This window comes from Cucumis melo, chromosome 6, assembly GCF_025177605.1.
Source record: "Cucumis melo cultivar AY chromosome 6, USDA_Cmelo_AY_1.0, whole genome shotgun sequence".
NCBI classification, from domain to species: Eukaryota; Viridiplantae; Streptophyta; class Magnoliopsida; order Cucurbitales; family Cucurbitaceae; genus Cucumis; species Cucumis melo.
In genome coordinates this window covers 2,774,510-2,785,482 of record NC_066862.1, presented here as the reverse complement: position 1 = coordinate 2,785,482, position 10,973 = coordinate 2,774,510, and the positions used below count along the sequence as shown (strand labels likewise).

The window sequence follows — 10,973 nt, the reverse complement described above, 5'->3', positions numbered from 1 at the left end:
TGCTCAATATTATAAAAATACGAATTGCTTTAGTTTACGTTGTGACAATTTTTTTTTTTATGATTACAAATATTAATTTTTTTCATTTTCATAATTTGTAATATTTGGTCAAATATTTAGAGTGTGATCCTAATCTTAGAAGCATTTTTAAATTTACAAATGAATAGTGAGAAGAAAAAAAGAAACAATTATAACCCAACTCATTACAAGAAAAACTCACATTGTTATAAGATATCTAAATTTGATGTCAAAATTTCCAATTTACTACTTCCCATGATGTTGAATAACATATTAAGATTGTCTTAAAAGAAATATTTTACACAAACTCAAAATTTAAGATTTATTCGTCAAACATTTGATATCAAAATGAATAGTACAAACTATACGTCAAATTTCAGTTTAATAATATTTACCTTCTCGAATATATTTCTTGGAATGTCCTATAAAATATTTATGAAAGAGAAAATTGTTAAAAATAAAATATTTGACCAGATATTTAGACTCATGGAATTTATTTATTTTAATTGTTTTGGTAAATAATTTGTTTTTTTATACATTTGAAAAAGAAAACCCTTTTGTGAAATTCGATTAAACATTTATTTGTTTATATAGAAAATTATATTACACATAATTTTATACCTTAAAGAAAGTGAAATTTTCAAATTATTGGCGCGAAAAAGGTTAAGATAGGAAAGAGGGAAATTCGAAAACGGGACATTCCAAAATGAACAACGAACGTCCTCCGATTAGGGTTTTCGGCCAGCGCTCAATTTCATCGTCTTTCCTCTCCCGTTCTTCAAATCCGTAATCTCTCGATCACAGCTCCTGTTTTTTTTTTTTTCAAAAATTTATTTGCTTTGTTGTACGTCTTTAACTTTTTGCTCGAAATAGTTTCAAGAGTTCGAACGATGATTCGCAAAGCAAATTGGCGAAGAAGAATTCGCAGCTGTCGCTCTCAGATTTTCTCGATCGGAAACTGCCGGAGACTTCCGTTCCACAGAGGACGGTGAAGGTAACGAGTTTGTCTCAGTTTCTGCTCTGGTTGCCTGTTGAAAATTCGTCAGTACTAGGGTTTTAGAGTGCATTCTGTTAGGTCTGGTTTTCCCAATCGACCTAGAAAATCAAAATGAGGAAATTGATGGAATTTAATGGCGATTCGCGTATTCCCACTTCATTGACGATTTGATTTATGCACTATTTCTCGAAGGAAATGTCAACTGCTGCATAATGCGAGACACAAACAAGGGGAAGAGGGAAAAAATCGAACTTTAGAGGATTATGATAGCTATTGATTCTGTTCTTTGTATACAGGGGAAGTCCACGCCCTTCTCCTCGTTGCAGGGTCCAAGGAATTCGAATAATGCACCTATTGCAATTGACTGTGGGACGGATTCCCAGACCGAATCGGCTATTTCAAAGGTGCTTTTTGAACAGTTCAAGCGTTCTGAACCAAGCCAATGTGAATATTTAGTTTCAGGCAGTGCAAGTGAAAGAGATATCTTCAATACTGATGATATATTAGAATCGAGAAAAAGAAAGAAATCAAATGAAGGCTTTATTTCTACCACCCCATGTAATAAGCTTATTCAGTAACTTAGTATTGTTTGATTCTTTGGAGTTATTGTGTCTGGATTGGTGATGATACTTGAGTTTCGTTAACTTGGATCATCAGGTGAGAGCCAAACGAGGAAGATGAATGTGGTAGTTATAGGAGGCGACCCGAGACCCGAGCAAAAAGGGATGCAGCCGATTCCTATTGCTAGAAACAAAAAGCCAAAACCTCTCTACAATCACTGTAAGTATTTGACATCTTCTAAGTTCTTTCAACGAAATCATTCTGAAACATATCGTAATTCATGTTAATGTTTTGTCTTTGCGTGTTGGCAGATGCAAGTGGCTCCGGCTGGTGGGACAGCAACATGGAGGGTGTTGATAGTGAAGAGGTTGGCCTTGGTGAAGTATGGGAAGGAGTTGGGTCCACCACACTTGGAGGAATAGAGTGGCATTGACTCTTTTGGGGGCTTCATTCTCTTCCCTTTGGAACACTGTAAATATTTACTTTCTGTTTGAATATTTTTTTCATGTTTTTTTTTAAAAAAATCATGTTGCTGCTAGTTATTGACCTATATTAACATCCATCTCCCAAGGCGACGTTTGGGTTGGGGGAAGTGGGATGAAGATAGAGGTAGAAATGGTTGTGATCTCCTAAGGCGACGTTTGGGTTGAGGGAAGTGGGATGAGGATAGAGGTAGAAATGGAAACACATCTTTATACAATTTTTGAAACTTTAGATGTGAAGATAAACTATTTCCATGCATCATTTATATTAAAAGATGGTACCCATCTGAGTAACAGATTGAATTATAAATTTAGTTTAGACAACGTGAAGATTTCTTCCCTATGTGATTGTGGAGTACCATGATAAAAGATTGTTTGAGGATGGAATTTTGTATAAAAAAATTAGCTTATAACTATTTTATAGATTTGTGGTGGATGATATGGGTACGCTGAATTTATCATTTCTAACTGCTTTTTTTCATATGGTACATGAAAGCAGTAGCCAAATTGTACAAACATATACTATGGCAACCGCTGCAAAGTAATAGTGAAAATTAACTATGAAAGAGTAATTGTTCAATGGTAAATGATAGAATCTTCCATTTTAGAGGTGATAAATTTGATCTGAATGTTAAAAGAGATACAAACTTTTGAAGGGAGTGAAATTAAAGGGAAAAATTTACGCAACAAATCATTTTTTAAAGAAAACTCAAATACTTAGTTGTGTTGCTAGTTTTGTGCAAGAAGCTCGTAGAAAATTATTTTCTTAGTAGATACTCATTATAGATTGAACTATTAATCTTAAGACTATATTTCCTTTTTACCCCTAAATCAATTCATGATGGTTTGTCATACTAGATATTTCAACCTTGTTGTAAAAATCTAACCATTGACTATTGTTTTACAAACTACAACACCCTCAAACTAAATTCTAAAATCTAAAGGGGTATTTGGGGGAAGGGTTGATTTATGAAATGGTTAGTGATATGAGAATGCTAGTATTATAATAGTTCTAGTGATATGATAGTATGTGTTTGGTGGAATGATTATAATAGTTAGTGTTATAATTGTATGTGTTTTTAGGAAGAATTATGCTAGGTAGTGTTATAATAATATGCATTTGAGATAAAGATTATGATAATAGTGTCCTGATAGTATGTGTTTGGAGAGTATTGTGGAAGGAGTGAATAGTGAAAAATAGATAAATGAATGATTATGAAAAACTTAATCCCGTTGAGTGGATTAACATAACCTACTCTACTCATAGTCATAGGGCAAACGCCACCTAAGAAGCTTGACTTGTTTCTTTGAAAAAGAAATTATGATTCATATTTCATATTGACCCTACTATATTTGGTTGTCGATGAAAGATTAAATCATATGGAATATAATATATAGTTTTACTTCTTCAATTTCTAAAAATCTTTGTTCAACCATGAAGAATTAAGATTTTCAGTCTATATTGTTATAGCATTTAATATATGTTCATCTAATGCACGTACCACCTAACCTACGTAGCTTAAATACATCCATATAATAAATATGTTATTCACAAATTGAAGTCTTATTATGTATACCAGTAACAATAGAATAACAAATAAGCTCAAAAAGTTTTATTACGTTCAATTAAGAAGACTAAAATCCCCAAATTAACAAAACAATAACATAAAAATACAATAAATTTGTTTATTTCAAATATCCAATACTTTGGGGTGGTGGCCGTCGTGGTGCAGTTGGCTAGCGGGTAGGTCTCGTAGCTAACAAGTTACTCTGAGGTTGGGAATTCAAACCTCTCTCCGTATCCCAATATTTTTTATATATTAATTTTTAAAAAGATTTTGTTTATTTAACACGATCGACTTTCAACTAAAAAATTAAAAGTTTAAAAAGTGACTTAGCATGTGTTTTGAACCATGATATATTATTTATTATTAAAAAATTTACATTGTAAAAACAGACAGATAAGTATTCTACACCATATAAATAGTCAAACTTATAAGAAAAATTTTAATCACTATTGAATTATATTTTACTCGTTGCGATGAGATTAAACTTAAATAAGGTAGAAAAAAATTTATTTTCAGAATAATAACATAAAAAAGAAGGGAAAAAATGGAAGCAAAGATTATAGGCAAAGTATTTCATTTGAAATAAAATGTTTAATTAATTAAATATATAATTTTATAATAACTTTAAAATACATCTCGGGGTGGTGGCGCAGTTGGCTAGCGCGTAGGTCTCATAGCTAAAGAGTTATCCTGAGGTCGAGAGTTCGAGCCTCTCTCACCCCATCATTTTTTTTTTGGTTCTTATTTTTATTGAATTCGTTGCGTAAAAAATGCTTTTCAGAAAATCAATTTTTATTAAAATTATTTAAAATACATTTTTATTTTAAAGGTTGTCGATCACTTTTTTTCCGTTTGCTTTTTCAGAATGACTTACTTTTTAAATTAAACAATTAAGAATATATTTTAAACACATATTTGACACACTTATCGTATAAATTTAAATTAAATGTTTTTATTCTAATTTTAACTTAATTTACTTTTCAAATTTGATTGCATGTGGTCAAATTAAACTAAATTTTAAATGTAAATGTTGTCTATAAAATATAATATTGCACTGCATTCTTGTAAGTCATCTCTCTTTTTTTCTTTCATTCTTTTTTAGATAAATTAATGTGAGCTATTATAAAATTTTACTATAGTTTCATAAATATTTTTTTAGTATTACTATATTTAAAAATCTTCCCATTTTTATATACTATTGTTGCAATTCTTTCTTCTTCTGTAATATAAAAGATTTTTCCTATCAATTCCTAATTCGACATAAAATTGATGGTTTTCATGAATCTCACATAAACTCAAATTTTCACATATGGTTTAACAAAGTAAATCATCCAAATAATTTCCACCGGTAGCTGGTTGATGTCCATCTCCGATTCGGCTTAGTTTTCAGTTTTGATTTCTCTCTTAGCAACTCCACTGACCAAATAATCTTTGAAGTAAACGAAAAAATACATCCTCTCTATTAGAAGATTAATTCAGAACCAAATATATCTCTCCTCAATCTTCTTTCTTTATTTATTAAGCCTTTAATTGTAAAGTGATTTGATTATATTTTTACCATATTTACATATCAACGAGAAGCCATGCAATACAAATTATATTTGTTATTAAGAACAGTTACACTCTCCACCGGAGGGTCGGTGGGTGTCAACTTGACCGAACAGAAGACTACAAAGTCCCTTTTTCTTTTTTCTTCTTCTTCTTTCTTTAAAAATAGCAAAAGAAAAGGATTTTGAATTTATGTAAAAAGTGGTTTAAAAAAAAACCACTATTTATTTAAACTATAATTTTTATTAAAATTATTTAAAATATATTTTAAATGTTTTTTTTTTTTCTAATTTTGATTTGATAACAAATAAACCTATACAAACTCAAATTATCATAATTTAACGAATTAAAGTACATACTTATACATATGGTTTATCAATCATTCAATCTCTTTCTAGTAATTCGGTTACAACAACAATGGAAACTAAATTAAAAATAGTTTCTCATGCAATAATATCAAACTATTATTAATCATATTTAGGTCTCTAATGTCAATTCCTTCGACAATTAACCCACCTTTGCTTATAAAGTTATCAATCTGCTTCAAATGGAAAATAATTGTGCCATCGTCTCCTAATTCATTGAAGATTTCACCCATTTCAACCTCCATCCATCCATCACTTCTTTCTTCACAAACTACAAGAGATCCTTCCGGAGGGTCTAATATTACCCTTTTCGTTCCATTTTCTTCAACCTCTGCCCCTTCAAAATGAACTTCTAAAGAAACAGGTCTTATTTGAAACCCATGGCGGCTGTAACGGTCTCCCACTAGCTTGAACACAAAATAAGCTGCATATTTGGTTTTGGGACTTAAACTTCTGGCCTCTATTTTCCCTTTGATTTCAAGGCCACCACACCACTTGTAACCCAGCAACTTCAGGATACCTGTGGTTTATAAGCTTTAGACTTCCACAATTTCAACGTTAGCATCAAATCTGTGTTTTTTCCTTTTTATGTGAACATGTGTTTCCAAAATTAACATATAAATCATAGGTTATAAATCATTTATGAATCTTGATTTATAACGATTCAGTTGATATGTAATTATTATATTATCAAATTTGTAACCATTTTAGTCTTCTATATCATCAAAAATCATATCAAACTTAATTGTCAATTTTCACTATGTTACGGTATAAATATCATTGATTACTTTTAATAATGAATCGATTTATAATGTGTGCATATTTTTTTAATTACATATTATCATTATTTTTTATGATACGAAGGTAAAAAGATAGACTAAAGGTGTGTTTCAATTATATTTTAAAGTGTTTAAATTTTTTTAAAAAAATTATCAATTTAAAAAAATTTGAAATGTTTGGTAACTTTGCAAAATGTATTTTCAAAAGAATAAAATTAAAAGACAATCAATTTTAAAATTTTGAAAAAATAGGTTTTTAACCAAATATCTTTAGATTTTAAATCCATTTTAAATAAAATGTATTATTGAAAAACTTTTTTTTTTCTAAATAATCCAATCGTACTTTAAATGGTTGCTTTTATAAATAATTATAATACTAAACAACTATTTTTTATTTAAATAATTAAAAAATGAAATATCAATAATAAGCCAGAGATTAAATTTAAATTTTATAAAAATTACGGAACTAAATTTGGATTTTATTTGAGAGTTCAAATACTGAAACTAAACTCATTCCAAGTGTGCCAATTTTATTTTGAAACTTAAATAAATAAATGTTTTTTTTTTTCTGTCAAATGTTTACTTCTAAAATAAATAAATAAACAAAAAGAACTTAAAAACTGCAATAAGGAAATTGTGAAAAAACAAAAATTCAAGCACAAGATTTAGGAACAAAAACAATGATCAAATTACCAAACGAGACTATGTAAAGGAGCGAGGGAAAAAAAAGAAACAGGGACCTTGATGTAGGAAAGGATTTCCAAGTCCAATATTGGGGTGAATTCCCCCAAATAATGTCCAGATCTCTTGCTCCTATCATATAACATTTCCTCCCACTCTCTTTCTCCAACACAAAACTCTGTTTCAAACCATTAATCCCACTCTCAATAAGCCCAATTGATAAGTAAGTAAATAAAGACATAGAAAATATTTACAAAACATTACAAAATTGTCTTATTTGTTCAATTGCATAAGTAATCCATAATTATATATCTGATCAGTATATCCATGTAATCAAAAGTTTTTTCTAACATGAGATTTTATGAACTCATAAAATGGTTTAGAAGAGTCCTATAAGATAGGAAATTAAGAGATTATTAAAAATAGAGATTTAGTTTAAGACGAAAGGAAATTGAATTGAATTTTAAGTAATCAAAATTTAAGTTTGGATAAATGAAGCAGTTTGAATTTACCGAATTTCCAGAGCCAATGAAAAGCAAATGATCGCAGAGATGGAAGTAGAGATCCTTTTTGGGCAAGGAATCCAGAAACGACGACGTAGATGAAGACGAAGCCTGAGAAATAATCTGCCGGTAATCGGACGGCAGAAAAGTGGTCCAAAGAGCGTCGGAATCGGCGGCGTATTTGAAAGCCGGCGACACGACGGCGGATCTGCAAGCGTCCTTCGGTGATGTGAAGGCCAAAATGGAAGAAATGCACTCCGCCGGTAGCTGGTTGATGTCCATCTCCGGTTTGGCTTTTTTTTCTTTTTCTTTTTTAGTTTTGATTTCTCTCTTAGAAAGTCAACCGACCAAGTAATCGTTGGAATAAACGCAAAAACATATCATCTTCACCGAGGGTCGGTGGGTGTCAAACTGACATGAACAAAGTATCTTTTTCTTTTTTGTTTAAATAGTATAATTAAATAATTGTTATTAAAGTAATCTAAATATTACGTGTGCCGAGAGATTGAACTCCTCGGGCATGATGGTAATTGGACTTGAAGGGAGGGTTATTTGGCATTCGAAGTAACAAATACACATCTAGTTTTGTGTAAAATCACTAATGTCAAGTTATTTGTTGTACGTATTTGTAAATATACGACTATCAATGTGACGTAGTCTAACTTAATAAATGATTATATAGACACTTCCTAAATGTGAGACTTAATAAAATTTAATTTTTTTTTTTTTTTTGAAGTTTGAAACTTTGTTAATAAAGCCTCAAGAAGGAAAGAGACAAACAAAAACAACATCATTAGGGATATTACAAAGGAGAAGGACAAAGTATATAAAACAACATTATCTTTTCACTGTGATATAATGTCTTTCGATAATTCTTCCCAAAATTTCAAACGTTGTTATAAATTTCCAGTTTCTTATGATATTTTTTTTGTTAATATTATAGTATATTATTAATTAAATTTACATTTAGAGTATCATTTTCTTTAAGAATGGTTAAACCTCATACTCTATGTTTAAATTTCAAAAAACTCTTCTTTTTTTCCTTTTTTTTTTTTTTTTTTTTACATTTCTCATTAAAAAAAGGTTTAAAACACACTTTGTTTTTTAAGTGTTTACCAATATTTAAGTAACTTATTTTCTAAATTAAATATTTCAAAATGTATTTACCAATAATCGTTTGAGAGATATATACAATAATTACGTAAAATTCAAAGTTGAAGTCAAAGCGGGGTGGTGGCGCAGTTGGCCAGCGCGTAGGTCTCATAGCTAAAGAGTTATCCTGAGGTCGAGAGTTCGAGCCTCTCTCACCCCATTTCTTTTCTTCCTTGACCCTACTGTTATATTCTAATAGATTATGACATTCTTTTACTTTTTTTTTTTTATATATTTGTAAGCATTTTTAAATATTGTTAATTAGATATATTAATATTTTAGATCTAAATACGGTATTTACAATCGTTTCATAATATGATCGGAGTAAAACTATAATTTATATTCAATAAAATGAAAGTAAACTAATTGAACTATGTTAAGTTTTGTAGATTTAAAACCTAACTTATACTCAATTAAATTAATCACGATAATTTTTTTAACTTTTGTTGGAGTTGTTTTAACAAAGGGCACTTCTAATTATTGTCTTTGTTCTTCTGTTTGATGTGAGTTTGTTTAATAGTTTGGTAGTTACAAAAAGAAAACGAGGGTCTATTTTTAAATTAATATGAGATAAAATAGTTGTGTCGATGTAAAATAGTGTACCAAATTGAAATTCAAAACTAAAGTAGTTTAGTTTTTTTTTTCCCGATTATTTATAACGGTTTTTGTATTTCTCGAGTAGTTAATTTCGTAGCAAAATTTAATAAACAAAAACTATTTTGCTTAAATTTTAAAGTCTTGAAATAAGAACTAGACTTTCCATGTCTTTTCACGAAGATGTATACATGTTCATCGTGTTGGTAACACTTGCATCGTTTCGGCAAATAGGGGTTTAATCGCGGATGTCTTTTCTTGATTATCATCTTTTCTTCCTTGGTTGTGTAAGGATGTTGCTCCATTGGTGTTTGACTTTGCTTTTGTTGTTTAAGCCTTAAGGTTTGTTTTTGTTCAATTTTAGTTGTTATACTTCCAAATGTTCCATTTTAGTCGTAGTATTTTTAGTAAATCTTAAATTTAGTCAATCCACAATCAACTTTAATTTTTATTGAAATTGATTAAATAACCATGATAATTTTTATATATACAAGAAAACAAAATAAGTAAATATATTTTAAATTTTTATAGTGAAAATGTTGTTACAAATAAAAAGTAATGAAAAACTACGCTAAACTAATAATAGGGACTAAAATTAAGATTTATTGAAAGGTCATTGACTAAAACTGAACGTTTGAAAGTACGATTGAACAAACATTGAAATATAAAGACTGTAATGATATTTTAATCCATTAGAAACAGCATCAAATATAATTTTTAACGTTACAACGTCAAGACACGCACGTATCCTATCCATATACTATATTGAATTTAGTTTGGAAGTAAAAGAAATTAATCATTCAGACATTATTATTCATTTACTTTGGTTTTACCTTCGCAACAAGCCAACAATATACCCACATCTTCTATTACCTTTGGATATTATAATAACTCTTTTACATATAGTCAAACAAGTTAATTACTTTCAAATTTTGATCGATAGAAATAAACTAATAAATTATTTCTTTCCTTCTTTTTAGCAGAATATGTGAATTCCACTTTTGAGTTTTTATTTTGTTAAATTAGAAGTTCAAATTAGTTCGAATTGGTTTGTTGAACTATAAAAAGAAATATATATGTACTTTAGTTTTAGTAATAAACACAAGCGATCCTAAGAGTAAAAATCACTCCTCCTCCAAATAATTTAACGAGTTAGAATTTGAAATATTTAATTTTTGAATCTTATAAATTTTTATTTGTTAATCATGTATTATAAATAAGTTTAAGTACTTAAAATTAATAAAAAAAATAACTCAATAATTCAATTTAAAATTTTAAGAATTAGGTCGAAGATCACGTTCGAGTTTGAATAGCCAACTCACACACGTAAATTGTATTGTTCAAATAATTCCTCCTATTTAAAACCAAGATATTGCTCAACTTCTTGTCAACCATTCATTTTCAATTAAATCATCATGGCTCGTTTGAAAGGAGACAAAAATTCAAATCTAATAATGGAAAGAGGAATGATAGAGTAAATTTATATTTCATTGGCCCACGACGTCCAAACTTAAAAACAAAGATGTAAAATAATTATATTCGAGCTACAATATGCATAAGGTCTAGATTCTCGAACTATCGTTCTATTATAAGAAAAATAGTTTTTATTTTTTACGTGTACTAAAGTAAATCTAACTCAAATGAAATAAAAAACGTATAGCGATAAAAGAGAATTGCGATTTAGATTATCCAATCTCTATTTTAAAAATTATGGTAAACATTACA

General features: G+C 29.1%; 2 protein-coding genes and 2 non-coding genes across 4 annotated transcripts; 3 read left to right on the top strand and 1 right to left on the bottom strand.

The window, feature by feature from the left end:
• The first annotated feature begins 661 nt into the window (after positions 1-661).
• On the top strand, positions 662-2,494 carry LOC103483493 (uncharacterized). Its single transcript, XM_008440155.3, has 5 exons — positions 662-804; positions 892-1,012; positions 1,312-1,573; positions 1,673-1,795; positions 1,888-2,494. The coding sequence occupies exons 1-5, from the start codon at positions 725-727 to the stop codon at positions 2,007-2,009; spliced, it is 708 nt and encodes a 235-aa protein (XP_008438377.1). The 5' UTR covers positions 662-724; the 3' UTR covers positions 2,010-2,494.
• Positions 2,495-4,264: 1,770 nt separating this feature from the next.
• On the top strand, positions 4,265-4,349 carry TRNAM-CAU (transfer RNA methionine (anticodon CAU)). Its single transcript is given in 2 exon segments — positions 4,265-4,302; positions 4,314-4,349. It is a non-coding gene; the product is annotated as a tRNA-Met (tRNA).
• Positions 4,350-5,475: 1,126 nt separating this feature from the next.
• LOC103483492 (putative F-box protein PP2-B12) lies at positions 5,476-7,918 on the bottom strand. Its single transcript, XM_008440154.3, has 3 exons — positions 7,512-7,918; positions 7,059-7,177; positions 5,476-6,059 (listed from the first exon to the last, which is right to left on the bottom strand). The coding sequence occupies exons 1-3, from the start codon at positions 7,782-7,784 to the stop codon at positions 6,017-6,019; spliced, it is 435 nt and encodes a 144-aa protein (XP_008438376.2). The 5' UTR covers positions 7,785-7,918; the 3' UTR covers positions 5,476-6,016.
• An 811-nt stretch (positions 7,919-8,729) lies between these two features.
• TRNAM-CAU (transfer RNA methionine (anticodon CAU)) lies at positions 8,730-8,814 on the top strand. Its single transcript is given in 2 exon segments — positions 8,730-8,767; positions 8,779-8,814. It is a non-coding gene; the product is annotated as a tRNA-Met (tRNA).
• The last annotated feature ends 2,159 nt before the right edge of the window (positions 8,815-10,973 follow it).